The sequence below is a fragment of the Nerophis ophidion genome, linkage group LG06 (genome assembly GCF_033978795.1).
Source record: "Nerophis ophidion isolate RoL-2023_Sa linkage group LG06, RoL_Noph_v1.0, whole genome shotgun sequence".
Classification (NCBI taxonomy): domain Eukaryota; kingdom Metazoa; phylum Chordata; class Actinopteri; order Syngnathiformes; family Syngnathidae; genus Nerophis; species Nerophis ophidion.
In genome coordinates, this window is record NC_084616.1 from 12,841,897 (window position 1) to 12,861,187 (window position 19,291).

At 35.2% G+C, this 19,291-nt stretch overlaps 1 protein-coding gene across 4 annotated transcripts in view; it reads right to left on the minus strand.

Annotated features, from left to right (window-relative positions):
* Positions 1 to 19,291, minus strand: part of plekhg5b (pleckstrin homology domain containing, family G (with RhoGef domain) member 5b) — a 178,084-nt gene that overhangs the window by 152,468 nt on the left and 6,325 nt on the right. The window contains exon 1 of one of the 4 annotated variants that reach the window (XM_061902681.1): positions 9,143 to 9,336. The exons of 2 other annotated variants lie outside the window; for them this stretch is intronic. In XM_061902681.1, the coding sequence (XP_061758665.1) occupies positions 9,143 to 9,257 (115 nt within the window). In that variant the 5' untranslated portion in view covers positions 9,258 to 9,336. Of the gene's footprint in view, positions 1 to 9,142; positions 9,338 to 19,291 lie in introns of those variants that run through there. One more of the 4 variants, XM_061902682.1, reaches the window with a different exon arrangement.

Consider the following 19,291-nt stretch of genomic DNA (forward strand, 5'->3'; position numbering starts at 1 on the left):
TCTTTTTACACTTGTATGACTGTTAACCACTTCTTTTTACACTTGCATGACAATTAACCACTTCTTTTTACACTTGCATGACTGTTAACTACTTCTTTTTACACTTGTATGACTGTTAACCACTTCTTTTTACACTTGCATGAGTGTTAACCACTTCTTTTTACACTTGTATAGCTGTTAATCACTTCTTTTCACACTTGCATGACTCTTTACCACTTATTTTTAAACTTTTATAGCTGTTAATCACTTCTTTTTACACATGCATTACTGTTAACCACTTATTTTCACACTTGCATGACTCTTTACCACTTATTTTTAAACTTTTATAGCTGTTAACCACTTCTTTTTACACTTGTATGACTGTTAACTACTTCTTTTTACACTTGTATGATTGTTAACTACTTCTTTTTACACTTGTATGACTGTTAACTACTTTTTACACTTGTATGATTGTTAACCACTTCTTTTTACACTTGCATGACAATTAACCACTTCTTTTTACACTTGCATGACTGTTAACCACTTCTTTTTACACTTGTATGACTGTTAACCACTTCTTTTTACACTTGTATGATTGTTAACCACTTCTTTTTACACTTGTATGACTGTTAACCACTTCTTTTTACACTTGTATGATTGTTAACTACTTCTTTTTACACTTGTATGACTGTTAATCACTTCTTTTTACACGTGTATGACTGTTAACTACTTCTTTTTACACTTGTATGATTGTTAACTACTTCTTTTTACACTTGTATGACTGTTAATCACTTCTTTTTACACGTGTATGACTGTTAACCACTTCTTTTTACACTTGTATGATTGTTAACTACTTCTTTTTACACTTGTATGACTGTTAATCACTTCTTTTTACACGTGTATGACTGTTAACCACTTCTTTTTACACTTGTATGATTGTTAACTACTTCTTTTTACACTTGCATGACAATTAACCACTTCTTTTTACACTTGCATGACTGTTAACCACTTCTTTTTACACTTGTATAGCTGTTAATCACTTCTTTTCACACTTGCATGACTCTTTACCACTTATTTTTAAACTTTTATAGCTGTTAATCACTTCTTTTTACACATGCATTACTGTTAACCACTTATTTTCACACTTGCATGACTCTTTACCACTTATTTTTAAACTTTTATAGCTGTTAACCACTTCTTTTTACACTTGTATGACTGTTAACTACTTCTTTTTACACTTGTATGATTGTTAACTACTTCTTTTTACACTTGTATGACTGTTAACTACTTTTTACACTTGTATGATTGTTAACCACTTCTTTTTACACTTGCATGACAATTAACCACTTCTTTTTACACTTGCATGACTGTTAACCACTTCTTTTTACACTTGTATGACTGTTAACCACTTCTTTTTACACTTGTATGATTGTTAACCACTTCTTTTTACACTTGTATGACTGTTAACCACTTCTTTTTACACTTGTATGATTGTTAACTACTTCTTTTTACACTTGTATGACTGTTAATCACTTCTTTTTACACGTGTATGACTGTTAACTACTTCTTTTTACACTTGTATGATTGTTAACTACTTCTTTTTACACTTGTATGACTGTTAATCACTTCTTTTTACACGTGTATGACTGTTAACCACTTCTTTTTACACTTGTATGATTGTTAACTACTTCTTTTTACACTTGTATGACTGTTAATCACTTCTTTTTACACGTGTATGACTGTTAACCACTTCTTTTTACACTTGTATGATTGTTAACTACTTCTTTTTACACTTGCATGACAATTAACCACTTCTTTTTACACTTGCATGACTGTTAACCACTTCTTTTTACACTTGTATAGCTGTTAATCACTTCTTTTCACACTTGCATGACTCTTTACCACTTATTTTTAAACTTTTATAGCTGTTAATCACTTCTTTTTACACCTGCATGACTGTTAACCACTTATTTTCACACTTGCATGACTCTTTACCACTTATTTTTAAACTTTTATAGCTGTTAATCACTTCTTTTCACACTTGCATGACAGTTAACCAATCATTTTTACACTTTTCTATGGTTAATGACTTATTTTATACATGCATGACAATTAACCACATTTTTTTACACTTGCATGACTGTTAACCAATTATTTTTTACACTTTTCTATGTTTAATCACTTCTTTTTACACTTTCATGACTGTTTACAATTATTTTTACACTTTTCTATGGTTAATCACCTCTTTTTACACTTGCATAACAATTAACCACTTCTTTTTACAATTTTATATGGTTAATCACTTCTTTTTACACTTGTATAGCTGTTAATCCCTTCTTTTCACACTTGTATAGATAGCTGTTAATCCCTTCTTTTCACACTTGCATGACAGTTAACCAATTCTTTTTACACTTTTCTACAGTTAATTACACCTCTCTGCACTTGACTGACTGTTAACTTCTTCTTTTTACACTTATATGGCTGTTAACCACTTATTTTTACACTTGCATGACTGTTAACTACTTTTTACACTTGCATAGTTGTTAATAACTTCTTTTTACACTTGCATGACTGTTAATAACTTCTTTTTACACTTCCATAGTTGTTAATAACTTCTTTTTACACCTGCATGACTCTTAACCACTTATTATTAAACTTTTATAGCTGTTAACCACTTCTTTTTACACTTTTCTGCGGGTAATGACTTCTTTTTATACCTGCATGACTGTTAACCAATTATTTTTACACTTTTCTACGGTTAATGACTTCTTTTTACACTAGCATGACAATGAACCACTTCTTTTTACACTTGCACGACTGTTTACCAATTATTTTTACAGTTTTCTATGGTTCATCACTTCTTCTGACACTTTTCTATGGTTAACCACTTCTTTTTACTACTTGCATGACAAATAACCACTTCTTTTTACCCTTTTCTACAGTTAATGAATTCTTTTTACACTTGCATTACTGTTAACCACTTCTTTTCACACCTGCATGACTCTTTACCACTTATTTTTAAACTTTTATAGCTGTTAACCACTTCTTTTTACACTTTTCTATGGTTAATGACTTCTTTTCACACCCGCATGACAATTAACCACTTCTTTTTACACTTGCACGACTGTTTACCAATTATTTTTACACTTTTCTATGGTTCATCACTTCTTTTTACACTTTTCTATGGTTAACCACTTCTTTTTACTACTTGCATGACAAATAACCACTTATTGTTTACCCTTTTCTACGATTAATGACTTCTTTTTGAGCTTGCACGGCTGTTAACCACTTCTTTTCACACCAGCATGACTCTTTACCACTTATTTTTAAACTTTTATAGCTGTTAACCACTTCTTTTTACACTTTTCTATGGTTAATGACTTCTTTTTACACCCGCATGACAATTAACCACTTCTTTTTACACTTGCATGACTGTTAACCAATTATTTTTACACTTTTCTATGGTTAATGACTTCTTTTTACACTTGCATGACAATTAACCACTTATTTTTACACTTGCACGACTGTTTACCAATTATTTTTACACTTTTCTACGGTTAATTACTTCTTTTTACACCTGCATGACAATTAACCACTTATTTTTACACTTGTATGACAATTAACCAATTCTTTTTACACTTGCACGACTGTTTACCAATTATTTCTACACTTTTCTATGGTTCATCACTTCTTTTTACACTTTTCTATGGGTAACCACTTCTTTTTACTACTTGCATGACAAATAATCACTTCTTTTTACCCTTTTCTACAGTTAATGACTTCTTTTTACACTTGCATTACTGTTAACCACTTCTTTTCACACCTGCATGACTCTTTACCACTTATTTTTAAACTTTTATAGCTGTTAACCACTTATTTTTACACTTTTCTATGGTTAATGACTTCTTTTCACACCTGCATGACTCTTTATCACTTATTTTTAAACTTTTATAGCTGTTAACCACTTCTTTTTACACTTTTCTATGGTTAATGACTTCTTGACAATTAACCACTTCTTTTTACACTTGCATGACTGTTAACCACTTCTTTTTACACTTTTCTATGGTTAATGACTTCTTTTTACACTAGCATGACAATTAACCACTTCTTTTTACACTTGCATGACTGTCAACCAATTATTTGTTACACTTGCCTAAAAATTAACCACTTATTTTTACACTTGCACGACTGTTTACCAAATTTTTTTACACTTTTCTATGGTTCATCACTTCTTTTTACACTTTTCTATGGTTAACCACTTCTTTTTACTACTTGCATGACAAATAACCACTTCTTTTTACCCTTTTCTACAGTTAATGACTTTTTTTTACACTTGCATTACTGTTAACCACTTCTTTTCACACCTGCATGACTCTTTACCACTTATTTTTAAACTTTTATAGCTGTTAACCACTTATTTTTACACTTGTCTATGGTTAATAACTTCTTTTCACACCTGCATGACTGTTAACCACTTCTTTTTACACTTGCATGACTGTTAACCAATTATTTTTACACTTTTCTACGGTTAATGACTTCTTTTTACACTAGCATGACAATTAACCACTTCTTTTTACATTTGCATGACTCTTTACGGCTTATTTTTAAACTTTTATAGCTGTTAACCACTTCTTTTTACACTTTTCTATGGTTAATGACTTCTTTTTACACCCGCATGACAATTAACCACTTCTTTTTACACTTGCACGACTGTTTACCAATTATTTTTACACTTTTCTACGGTTAACGACTTCTTTTTACACTAGCATGACAATGAACCACTTCTTTTTACACTTGTATGACAATTAACCACTTCTTTTTACACTTGCACGACTGTTTACCAATTATTTTTACACTTTTCTACGGTTAACGACTTCTTTTTACACCTGCATGACAATGAACCACTTCTTTTTACACTTGCATGACAATTAACCACTTCTTTTTACACTTGCACGACTGTTTACCAATTATTTTTACACTTTTCTACGGTTAATGACTTCTTTTTACACCTGCATGACAATGAACCACTTCTTTTTACACTTGCATGACAATTAACCACTTCTTTTTACACTTGCACGACTGTTTACCAATTATTTTTACACTTTTCTATGGTTCATCACTTCTTTTTACACTTTTCTATGGTTAACCACTTCTTTTTACTACTTGCATGACAAATAACCACTTATTGTTTACCCTTTTCTACGATTGACTTCTTTTTGAGCTTGCACGGCTGTTAACCACTTCTTTTTACACTTGCATGACTCTTTATCACTTATTTTTAAACTTTTGTAGCTGTTAACCACTTCTTTTTACACTTTTCTATGGTTAATGACTTCTTTTTACACCCGCATGACAATTAACCACTTCTTTTTACACTTGCACGACTGTTTACCAATTATTTTTACACTTTTCTACGGTTAACGACTTCTTTTTACACCTGCATGACAATGAACCACTTCTTTTTACACTTGCATGACTGTTAATAACTTCTTTTTATACTTGCATAGTTTTTAACTTCTTTTTACACCTGCATGACTCTTTACAACTTATTTTTAAACTTTTATAGCTGTTAACCACTTCTTTTTACACTTTTCTATGGTTAATGACTTCTTTTTACACCCGCATGACAATTAACCACTTCTTTTTATACTTGCACGACTGTTTACCAATTATTTTTACACTTTTCTACGGTTAACGACTTCTTTTTACACCTGCATGACAATGAACCACTTCTTATTACACTTGCATGACTCTTTACGACTTCTTTTTACACTTTTATAGCTGTTAACCACTTCTTTTTACACTTTTCTATGGTTAATGACTTCTTTTAACACCCCCATTGACAATTAACCACTTCTTTTTACACTTGCACGACTGTTTACCAATTATTTTTACACTTTTGTATGGTTAATGACTTCTTTTTACACTTCCATGACAATTAACCACTTGTTTTTACACTTGCACGACTGTTTACCAATTATTTTTACACTTTTCTATGGTTCATCACTTCTTTTTACACTTTTCTATGGTTAACCACTTCTTTTTACTACTTGCATGACAAATAACCACTTATTTTTTACCCTTTTCTACGATTAATGACTTCTTTTTGCGCTTGCATGGCTGTTAACTACTTCTTTTCACACTGGTATGACAAACAAGGGACGGCGTGGCGCAGTGGAAGAGTGGCCGTGCGCAACCCGAGGGTCACTGGTTCAAATCCCACCTAGAACCAACCTCGTCACGTCCGTTGTGTCCTGAGCAAGACACTTCACCCTTGCTCCTGATGGGTGCTGGTTGGCGCCTTGCATGGCAGCTCCCTCCATCAGTGTGTGAATGTGTGTGTGAATGGGTAAATGTGGAAGTAGTGTCAAAGCGCTTTGAGTACCTTGAAGGTAGAAAAGCGCTATACAAGTACAACCCATTTATCATTTATTTTATTTATATATATCGAGATATACTTTTCCGTCCCTATCGCCCAGCCTTAGCGCCAACTTCTCTGGCTTTGGGTTTTGCAAACGGCTTTATTAAAATTGGAATAAAATGCCTATTTCTCCCCATGCGTGTGCTCCATATTTGTGCAGGTTTGGCTGTGATCCAGACGGCCTTTGCTTCTTGCCATGTTTCCTTCTCCACTCTTCATGGTCACCACAGTGACGCATGCCCACACTGGCTTAAACACCAGATGCTCTTCCTGACGCAGGCCTCTTATTTATTCCGCTCGGTAACGCCGCTGGAGATTCTCAGCGGTTTGGTGCTGACGCCCGGAGAAAGAAGTCAACCCACGCTCCCTGTGACTATGTCCCCCGCCCCCCCCCCCCCCCCCCCCGCTGGTCAGGATCCCCGTAAAATATATTTAAAGGCCTCTGGACCCTCGGAAGGACACAGCTTTAGTAGGATCCAGAATCACCACAAAATCCACGGCATGTTTTTGAGTCAATGATTCCACAAGAACATCAGTGAATTGATCACAGAAACATGTGCAAGTTTTTCCTGCATGATTTCCTGTTTTGTAGATGAACTAATTGGGACAGAGGATCCTAGCATTTTATTATTATTATTATTAAATTTTTTAGCTGTAATTTGACCCCTTTAACATGCTTCAAAACTCACCAAATTTCACACACATCAGGACTGGCGAAGAGTGTGATCTAATCAAAAAACCAAACCCCAAAACTCAAAATTGCGCACTAGAACCCCCTAGGAAAAAAACACAGACAAAACTGCTTGTAACTTCCATTAGTAATGTCGTAGAGACATGAAACAAAAACCTCTATGTAGGTCTGACTTAGACCTATATCTCATACACTGACCTCCTTCAGCAAAAATCAACAAGAAGTTGGCAAAAACCCACTCAAAACAAATGTTTCCTCAAAAATGTCATTTTTGCCTCTTTGAGCTGTAATTTGACCCACTTAACATGCTTCAAAACTCACCAAACTGGACACACACATCAAGACTGGCGGAAAATGCTATCTAATAAAAAAAAACAAACCCCAAAACTCAAAATTGCGCTCTAGCGCCCCCTAGAAATACAGTAAAACACAGACACAACTGCTCCTAGGAAGAAAACCGACAAAACTGCTTGTAACTTACAATAGGAATGTCGTAGAGACATGAAACAAAAACATCTATGTAGGTCTCACTTAGACCTACGTTTCCTTCATTTACATCCTTCAGCAAAAATCAACAGGAAGTTGGCAATCACCCCTTCAAAACAAACGTTTTGTAACACGTGACAAAGAAGTTGGGAAAGGTGGCAATAAATACGGATAAAGTTGAAGAATGCTCATCAAAACACTTATTTGGAACATCCCACAGGTGTGCAGGCTAATTGGGAACAGGAGGGTGGTGCCATGATTGGGTATAAAAACAGCTTCCCCAAAAAATGCTCAGTCTTTCACAAGAAAGGATGGGGAGAGGTACACCCCTTTGTCCACAACTGCGTGAGCAAATAGTCAAACAGTTTAAGAACAACGTTTCTCAAAGTGCAATTGCAAGAAATTTAGGGATTTCAACATCTACGCTCCATAATATCATCAAAAGGTTCAGAGAATCTGGAGAAATCACTCCACGTAAGCGGCATGGCCGGAAACCAACATTGAATGACCGTGACCTTCGATCCCTCAGACGGCACTGTATCAAAAACCCACATCAATCTCTAAAGGATATCACCACATGGGCTCAGGAACACTTCAGAAAACCATTGTCACTAAATACAGTTGGTCGCTACATCTGTACGTGCAAGTTAAAGCTCTACTATGCAAACTGAAAGCCATTTATCAACAACATCCAGAAACGCCGCCGGCTTCTCTGGGCCCGAGATCATCTAAGATGGACTAATGCAAAGTGGAAAAGTGTTCTGTGGTCTGACGAGTCCACATTTCAAATTGTTTTTGGAAATATTCGACATCGTGTCATCCGGACCAAAGGGGAAGCGAACCATCCAGACTGTTATCCACGCAAAGTTGAAAAGCCAGCATCTGTGATGGTATGGAGGTGCATTAGTGCCCAAGGCATGGGTAACTTACACATCTGTGAAGGCACCATTAATGCTGAAAGGTACATACAGGTTTTGGAACAACATATGCTGCCATCTAAGCGCTGTCTTTTTCATGGACGCCCCTGCTTATTTCAGCAAGACAATGCCAAGCCACATTCAACACATGTTACAACAGCGTGGCTTCGTGAAAAAAAGAGTGCGGGTACTTTCCTAGCCCGCCTGCAGTCCAGACCTGTCTCCCATTGAAAATGTGTGGCTCATTATGTAGCTTAAAATGCGACAGAGGAGACCCCGGACTGTTGAAGGACTGAAGCTCTACATAAAACAAGAATGGGAAAGAATTCCACTTTCAAAGCTTCAAGGATTAGTTTCCTCAGTACCCAAACGTTTATTGAGTGTTGTTAAAAGAAAAGGTGATGTAACGCAGTGGTGAACATGCCCTTTCCCAACTACTTTGGCACGTGTTGCAGTCATGAAGTTTATCAGTTTGAACATCAAATATGTTGTCTTTGTAGCATATTCAACTGAATATGAGTTGAAAAGGATTTGCAAATCATTGTATTTTGTTTATATTTACATCTAACACAATTTCCCAACTCATATGGAAACGGGGTTTGTAGAAAGAAGTAGATAACTAGTAGTCTGGGAATACTCCCTCCTTACCAGACAGATGATGGATGGCGTCCAAGGATGAGGACCAGGAGAAGTGTTCCAGAGGTGTGGGTGCTGGTGTGGACTCCAGCTGGTAAGTGCCGCGCTTCTTCCAGTGTTGGAACATGACTTAGTACACTTAGTACACTTAGTACACTTAGTGCCGACTAGCAGACTGTTATAAGTCAGCCCAGACGCTTCTTTCCTCACATGAGCTCATGTCTTTCAAAATAAAAGCCCAGACAAGCGTGGCATTGATGCATGCTGGGACGCTGCACACAAAGACGGCCTTTAAAGGCTCCTCCCACATCCTGCAATCTCTGCAGCCATTACACCCCCGCACCCGCCCACTTATTAGCTCCGCCTCCTGGACTGTAATACTGGACTTGCTGTAAAACCTGGACTTGCTGTAAAACCCGGACTGGACTTACAGTAAAACCTGGACTTGCTGTAAAACTCGGACTAGCTGTAAAACACGGACTGGAATTACAGTAAAACCTGGATTTGCTGTAAAACCCGGACTAGATGTAAAACACGGACTGGATTTACAGTAAAAACCTGGACCTGCTGTAAAACCCGGACTGGACTTGCAGTAAAACCTGGACTAGCTGTAAAACCCGGACTTGCTGTTAAACTTCTTTTTAAACTTACAATATAGTGCACAATTTATTTTTACACTTACAATACAGTGCTTAACTTATTTTGACACTTGTAGTGTAGTGCCTAACTTCTTTTTACACTTGCAATATGGTGTTAAACCTCTTTTTAGACTTTCAATAGGGTCTTAAACTTTTTTTACACTTGCAATATAGTGCCTAACTTCTTTTTACACTGGCAATATGGTGTTAAACCTCTTTTTAGACTTTCAATAGGGTGTTAAACTTTTTTTTACACTTGCAATATAGTGCCTAACTTCTTTTTACATTCCCAATATAGTGCCTAACTTCTTTTTACGCTTGCAACATGGCGATAAACCTCTTTACACTTGCAATGTGGTGTTAAACCTCTTTTTAGACTTACAATAGGGTGTTCAACTTGCAATATAGTGTCTATTTTCTTTTTACACTTACAATATAGTGCCTAACTTCTTTTTACGCTTGCAACATGGCAATAAACCTCTTTACACTTGCAATGTGGTGCTAAACTTCTTTTTACACTTGCAATATAGTATCCAACTTATTTTTACCCAACTTTTACACTTGCAATATAGCGCTTAACTTCTTTTTACACTTGTAATATAGCGCCAAACTTCTTTTTAAAACTTGCAATATAGCGCCAAACTTCTTTTTAAAACTTGCAATATAGTAACTTATTTTTACACTTGCAATACAGTGCTAAACTTCTTTTTACACTTGCAATGTGGTGCTAAACTTTTTACACTTGCAATATAGCGCCTAACTTATTTTTACACTTGGTGTTAAACCTCTTTTTAAACCTACAATAGGGTGTTAAACTTATTTTTACACTTTCAATATAGTGCCTAACTTCTTTTTACACTTGCAATATAGTGCCTAACTTATTTTTAAACCTACAATAGGGTGTTAAACTTCTTTTTACACTTGCAATATAGTACCTAACTTCTTTTTACACTTGCAATATAGCACCTAACTTATTTTTACACTTGCAATATGGTGTTAAACCTCTTTTTAAACCTACAATAGGGTGTTAAACTTATTTTTACACTTGCAATATAGTACCTAACTTCTTTTTACACTTGCAATATAGTACCTAACTTCTTTTTACACTTGCAATATAGCGCTTAACTTCTTTTTACACTTGCAATATAGTAACTTATTTTTACACTCGCAATATAGTGCTAAACTTCTTTTTACACTTGCAACATGGTGATAAACCTCTTTACACTTGCAATGTGGTGCTAAACTTTTTACACTTGCAATATAGCGCCTAACTTATTTTTACACTTGCAATATGGTGTTAAACCTCTTTTTAAACCTACAATATGGTGTTAAACTTATTTTTACACTTGCAATACAGCGCCTAACTTCTTTTTACACTTGCAATATAGTACCTAACTTCTTTTTACACTTGCAATATAGTAACTTGTTTTTACACTTGCAATATAGCGCCTAACTTCTTTTTACACTTGCAATATAGTACCTAACTTCTTTTTACACTTGCAATATAGTAACTTCTTTTTACACTTGCCATATAGTAACTTATTTTTACACTCGCAATATAGCACCCAACTTCTTTTTACACTTGCAATATAGTCCTAAACTTCTTTTTACACTTGCAATATAGTAACTTATTTTTACACTCGCAATATAGCACCTAACTTCTTTTTACACTTGCAATATAGTCCTAAACTTCTTTTTACACTTGCAATATAGTACCTAACTTCTTTTTACACTTGCAATATAGTAACTTATTTTTACACTCGCAATATAGCGCCTAACTTCTTTTTACACTTGCAATATAGTACCTAACTTCTTTTTACACTTGCAACATAGTAACTTCTTTTTACACTTGCCATATAGTAACTTATTTTTACACTCGCAATATAGCACCCAACTTCTTTTTACACTTGCAATATAGTCCTAAACTTCTTTTTACACTCGCAATATAGTGCCTAACTTCTTTTAAACACTTGCAATATAGTACCTAACTTCTTTTTACACTTGCAATATAGTGCCTAACTTCTTTTAAACACTTGCAATATAGTACCTAACTTCTTTTTACACTTGCAATATAGTAACTTATTTTTACACTTGCAATATAGTGCCTAACTTCTTTTTACACTTGCAATATAGTACCTAACTTCTTTTTACACTTGCAATATAGTAACTTATTTTTACACTTGCAATATAGTGCCTAACTTCTTTTTACACTTGCAATATAGTAACTTATTTTTACACTCGCAATATAGCACCCAACTTCTTTTTACACTTGCAATATAGTCCTAAACTTCTTTTTACACTTGCAATATAGTGCTTAACTTCTTTTTACACTTGCAATACAGTGCCTAACTTATTTTTACACTTGCAATGTGGTGCCTAACTTATTTCTACACTTGCAATACAGTGCCTAACTTATTTTTACACTTGCAATATAGCGCCTAACTTCTTTTTACACTTGCAATATAGCACCTAACTTCTTTTTACGCTTGCAATATAGCACCTAACTTATTTTTACACTTGCAACATGGCGATAAACTTTTTTACACTTGCAATGTGGTGCTAAACTTCTTTTTACACTTGCAATATAGCACCTAACTTATTTTTACACTTGCAATATAGTGCTAAACTTATTTTTACGCTTGCAATATAGTGCCTAACTTCTTTTTACACTTGCAATATGGTGCTAAACTTCTTTTACACTTGCAATATAGTGCCTAACTTCTTTTTACACTTGCAATATAGTGCCTAACTTCTTTTTACACTTGCAATATAGTGCCTAACTTCTTTTTATGCTTGCAATACAGTGCTTAACTTCTTTTTATGCTTGCAATACAGTGCTTAACTTCTTTTTACACTTGCAATATGGTGTTAAACTTCTTTTTAGACTTACAATAGGGTGTTAAACTTTTTTTACACTTGCAATATAGTGCCTAACTTCTTTTTACACTTGCAACACGCCAATACACCTCTTTACACTTGCAGTGTGGTGCTAAACTTCTTTTTAGACTTGCAATATAGCACCCAACTTCTTTTTACACTTGCAATAAAGTGCCTAACTTCTTTTTACACTTGCAACATGGCGATAAACCTTTTTACACTTGTAATGTTGTGCTAAACTTCTTTTTACGCTTGCAATATAGTACCCAACTTATTTTTACACTTGCAATATAATGCTTAACTTCTTTTTACACTTGCAACATGGCGATAAACCTTTTTACACTTGTAATGTGATGCTAAACTTCTTTTTACGCTTGCAATATAGTACCCAACTTCTTTTTACACTTGCAATATAGTGCCCAACTTCTTTTTACGCTTGCAATATAGTGCCTAACTTCTTTTTGCACTTGCAATATAGTGCCTAACTTCTTTTTACACTTGCAATATAGTGCCTAACTTCTTTTTACGCTTGCAACATGGCGATAAACCTCTTCACACTTGCAATGAGGTGCTAAACTTTTTACACTTGCAATATAGCGCCAAACTTCTTTTTACACTTGTATAAGTGTGTTGAATGCTAAAATGTGACTAGTTGCCAAAGAGAAACATGACCCAAATTAGACAAGATTCAAAAGGTTACACTTCTAAAAGACACATATAGTACAGTAATACAAGTACAGTAATGTGAGAGTAGTCAACAGGAGGGGGGGGAGGGGGAGGGGCAGGAAGGCTGTGGCCAGCATGTCCAATTTAGGGATGAGAAATGAGAGGGTAGGACATGTGGTCATCATCATCATCATCATCATCATCCTCAGCGTGAGAAGCAAGACCTACTTTCCTCCTGCAGAAACCTCGTCACACACGTCACACACCTGCATCTTGTCATCATCCACACACTCCAGCAGCTTTAGGAGGACGTGACGTCCAAGTGGACATAGTCTGCATCAACCACCACTTACTAAAGAGTCATGTTGGGGGCTTCACAGGGCTGCCCACTCAGGATCCTGACTGATTATTAGCTGGGCTAATGTTGCTAAGTGCTAACCTGGCATGATGTTCAAATGTAATGTTAGCATGTAGCTCACATAGCTATGCTAATTCGTTGATTCTTGCATGGTGTTAAAATGTAATGTTAGCATAAAACTCACAGTTATGCTAATGTTGCTAACATCGCATGATGTTAAAATGTAATGTTAGCATGTAGCTCACATAGCTATGCTAATGTTTTTAATCAGGCATTGTGTTAAAATGTTATTTTAGCATGTAGCTCATATAGGTATACTAATATTTTTAATCTAGCATGATGTTAAAATGTAATGTTAGCATAAAACTCACAAAACTATGCTAATTTTGCTAACCTTGCTTGTTAAAATATAATGTTAGCATGTAGCTCATATAGCTGTGCTAGTGTTTCTAAACTAGCATGTTAAAATGTAATGTTAGCATAAAACTCACATAGCTATGCTGATGTTGCTAACCTTGCATTTGAAAATGTAATGTAAGCATGTAGCTCATATATTGTGTTTTTAACCTAGCATGATATTAAAATGTAATGTTAGCATGTAGCTCTTATAGCTATACTCTTGTTTTTAACCTTGCATGATGTTAAAATGTAATGTTAGCATGAAGCTCACATAGCTATGCTAATGTTGCCAACCTCGCATGATGTTAAAATATAATGTTAGCATGTAGCTCATATAGCTGTGCTAGTGTTTCTAAACTAGCATGTTAAAATGTAATGTTAGCATAAAACTCACATAGCTATGCTGATGTTGCTAACCTTGCATTTTAAAATGTAATGTTAGCATGTAGCTCATATATTGTGTTTTTAACCTAGCATGATATTAAATTGTAATGTTAGCATGTAGCTCATATAGCTATGCTTGTGTTTTTAACCTAGCATGATGTTAAAATGTAATGTTAGCATGTAGCTCACATAGCTATGCTAATGTTTTTAATCAGGAATTGTGTTAAAATGTTATTTTAGCATGTAGCTCATATAGGTATACAAATATTTTTAATCTAGCATGATGTTAAAATGTAATGTTAGCATAAAACTCACAAAACTATGCTAATTTTGCTAACCTTGCTTGTTAAAATGTAATGTTAGCATGTAGCTCTTATAGCTATACTCTTGTTTTTAACCTTGCATGATGTTAAAATGTAATGTTAGCATGAAGCTCACATAACTATGCTAATGTTGCTAACCTTGCATGATGTTAAAATATAATGTTAGCATGTAGCTCATATAGCTGTGCTAGTGTTTCTAAACTAGCATGTTAAAATGTAATGTTAGCATAAAACTCACATAGCTATGCTGATGTTGCTAACCTTGCATTTTAAAATGCAATGTTAGCATGTAGCTCATATATTCTGTTTTTAACGTAGCATGATATTAAATTGTAATGTTAGCATGTAGCTCATATAGCCTTCGTGTTTTTAACCTAGCATGATGGTAAAATGTAATGTTAGCATGTAGCTCATATAGCTATGCTAATGTCTTTAATCTAGCATGATTTTAAAGTGTAATTTTAGCATGTAGCTCATATAGCTATGCTCGTGTTTTTAACCTAGCATGATGTTAAAATGTAATGTTAGCATGTAGCTCATATAGCTACTCTCATCCTTTTAACCTAGCATGATGTTAAAATGTAATATTAGCATGAAGCTCACATAGCTATGCTAATGTTTTTAATCTAGCATGGTGTTAAAATGCAATGTTAGCATGTAGCTCATACAGCTACACTCGTGCTTTTAACCTCACATGACGTTAAAATGTAATTATAGCATGTAGTACATATAGCTATGCTACGTTTTTTTAACCTAGCATGATGTTAAAATGTAATGTTAGCATGTAGCTCATATAGCAATGCTAATGTTTTTAATCTAGCATGGTGTTAAAATGTAATGTTAGCGTGTAGTTCATATAGTTACGCTCGTGTTTTTAACCTAGCAAGATGTTAAAATGTGATGTTAGCATGTAGCTCATACAGCTACACTCGTGCTTTTAACCTCACATGACGTTAAAATGTAATTATAGCATGTAGTACATATAGCTATGCTACGTTTTTTTAACCTAGCATGATGTTAAAATGTAATGTTAGCATGTAGCTCATATAGCTATGCAAGTGTTTCTAAACTATCATGTTAAATTGCAATGTTTGCATGTGGCTCACAAAGCTATGCTAATTGAAAACCTAGCATGAGTAGGTTATTGGGTCCTAAGGGGGCGGAGCTAGCCCACAATGATATCACAGTATATATATAAATGACATTAGTGTGTGTGTAAAGATAGTCTAGTGTAGAGCAGCATCACTGCCAGTGATGAGGTCATCACAGCTGGCGGACATGTCTCTCCTCATCATTCTTCTCTCTTCTCTTTCTCTGTCAGCCTTTCATCCACTTTCTCTTTCACATGTTGCTCTTCTCCTTAGGGCCTTTCCAAACTATTTGTCAAACAAAACTCTTGGAAATAAAAGTACTATAATATACTAGATGTAGTACACTGTTGTGTATTAGTCCTTGTTGATTTTGTTTACTTTTAGTAAGCATACTGTGTGTTAACTTTGCATTTTAACATCATGCTAGGTTAGCAACACTAGCATAGCTATTTAAGCTACATGCTGATATTACATTTTGACACCATGCTAGGTTAGCAACTTTAGCATAACTCTGTGAGCTACATGCTAACATTACATTTTGACATCATGCTAGGTTAGCAACTTTAGCATAGCTCCGTGAGCTACATGCTAACATTAAATTTTGACATCATGCTAGGTTAGCAACACTAGCATAGCTTTTTAAGCTACATATTAACATTATTTTTTGACATCATGCTGGGTTAGCAACAGTAGCAAAGCTATTTGTACATGCTAATATTAAATTTTAAAATCATGTTAGGTTAGCAAAATTAGCATAGCTCTGTGCGCTACATGCTAACATTACATTTCAACACCATGCTATGTTAGCAACACTAGCACAGCTATGTGCGCTACATGCTAACATTTCATTTTAACATCATGCTAGGTTAGCAACACCAGCATAGCTATGTGAGCTACATGCTAACATTACATTTCAACATCATGCTAGGTCAGACATGCTGCAATAGCTATGTGAGCTACATGTTAATATTAAATTTTAACATTATGCTAGGTTAGCAACACTAGCATAGCTATTTATACATGCTAATATTACATTTTAAAATCATGCTAGGTTAGCAACACTAGCCTAGCTATGTAAGCTACATGCTAACATTACATTTTAACACCATGCTAGGTAAGCGACGCTAGCATAGCTAAATGAGCTACATACTAACATTACATTTTAACACGATGCTTGGTCAGAAATACAAGAATAGCATTGTGAGCTACATACTAACTTTACTTTTTAACACCATGCTAGGTTAGCAACACTAGCATAGCTATGTCAGCTCCATGCCAACATTACATTCCAACATTATGCTAGGTTAAAAAGGCTAAATGTGTGCTACATACTAACATTACATTTTAACACCATGCTATGATAGCAACACTAGCATAGCTATGTGAACTACATGCTAACATTACATTTTGACATCACGCTAGGTTAGCAACGCTACAATAGTTATGTGTACAAGCTAATATTAAATTTCAACATCATGCTAGGTTAGCAACACTAGCATAGCTATTTGTATATGCTATTACATTTTAACATCATGCTAGGTTAGCAAAATTAGCATAGCTCTGTGCGCTACATGCTAATATTACATTTTCAAATCATGCTAGATTAGCAACATTAGCATAGCTGAGTGAGCTACATGACAGCATTACATTTTAACATCATTCTAGGTTAGCAACACTAGCATAGCTATGTGAGCTCCATGCCAACATTACATTTCAACATTATCCTAGGTTAAAAAGGCTAACATATCTATGTGCTCTACATGCTAACATTACATTTTAACACCATGCTATGATAGCAACACTAGCATAGCTATGTGAACTACATGCTAACATTACATTTTGACATCATGCTAGGTTAGCAACGCTATAATAGTTATGTGTACAAGCTAATATTATATTTCAACATCATGCTAGGTTGGCAACACTAGCATAGCTATTTGTACATGCTAATATTAAATTTTTACATCATGCTAGGTTAGCAACATTAGCATAGCTCCGTGCGCTACATGCTAATATTGCATTTTTAAATCATGCTAGATTAGCAACATTAGCGTAGCTAAGTGAGCTACATGACAGCATTACATTTTAACATCATTCTAGGTTAGCAACACTAGCATAGCTATGTGAGCTCCATGCCAACATTACATTTCAACATTATCCTAGGTTAAAAAGGCTAACATATCTATGTGCTATACATGCTAACATTACATTTTAACACCATGCTATGATAGCAACACTAGCATAGCTATGTGAACTACATGCTAACATTACATTTTGACATCATGCTAGGTTAGCAACGCTACAATAGTTGTGTGTACAAGCTAATATTATATTTCAACATCATGCTAGGTTGGCAACACTAGCATAACTATTTGTACATGCTAATATTACATTTTAACATCATGCTAGGTTAGCAACATTAGCATAGCTCCGTGCGCTACATGCTAATATTGCATTTTTAAATCATGCTAGGTTAGCAACATTAGCATAGCTACATGCCAACATTACATTTTAACATCATGCTAGGTTAGCAACACTAGCATAGCTATATGTGCTACATGCTAACTAAAAATCTCACAATGTATTTAGAAGGCATTAAGTTGTTTTTATGCTTTTTAAAAAAATATTTAATCCATTTTTAAGGACTGCTACCTCACAGAATTGTATTTGACTAATATATCTTCAAAGATGGTGTTATGTTGGCATTAATGGCAGTCATTAAGGTTGGAATTGGGGGTTAAATCAGCAAAAATGATAACCGGGCGCGGCCACCGCTGCTGCTCACTGCTCCCCTCACATCCCGGAGGCTGTTAATCAAGGTATGAGTCAAATGCAGAGTGTAATTTCAGTGTGTGACTATCAGTGGTACTTTAATGGCCTACTGAAACCCGCTTTAGTTTACTAAATTGCAATTTTAAATTTCCCGCGGAGTTTCTTGTTGAAAATGTCGCCGAATGATGACATCATTGGTTGTAGAGGACATGTTAGCCCAGCACCACTTACGGCTAAAAGTCGTCTCTTTTCATCGCATAATTACACAGTATTTTGGACATCTGTGTTGCTGAATCTTTCGCAATTTGTTCCATTAATAATGGAGACGTCAAAGAAGAAAGCTGTTGGTGGAAAGCGGTGGATTGCAGCTGCCTTTAGCAACCGAAACACAGCCGGTGTTTCTTTGTTTGTTGTGAAGCTTTAGCCAACATGTTTCTCTACCACGTGTCAACCAGCAGGTTTTTGGATGAGAAAATTGTGATATTAAGTCGGCTCTTCCCGGAGACTTGTGCGCGAGTTAGCGTCCTCCTGCAGCAGCTGTCATCTTGGCTCCTCTCAGAGACAACGGTGGTCACCGCAGCCCTCCGACTTTCAGGTACGACTTTATAATCTCACTAAAACAGTGTTTTTCAACCACTGTGCCGTGCACACTG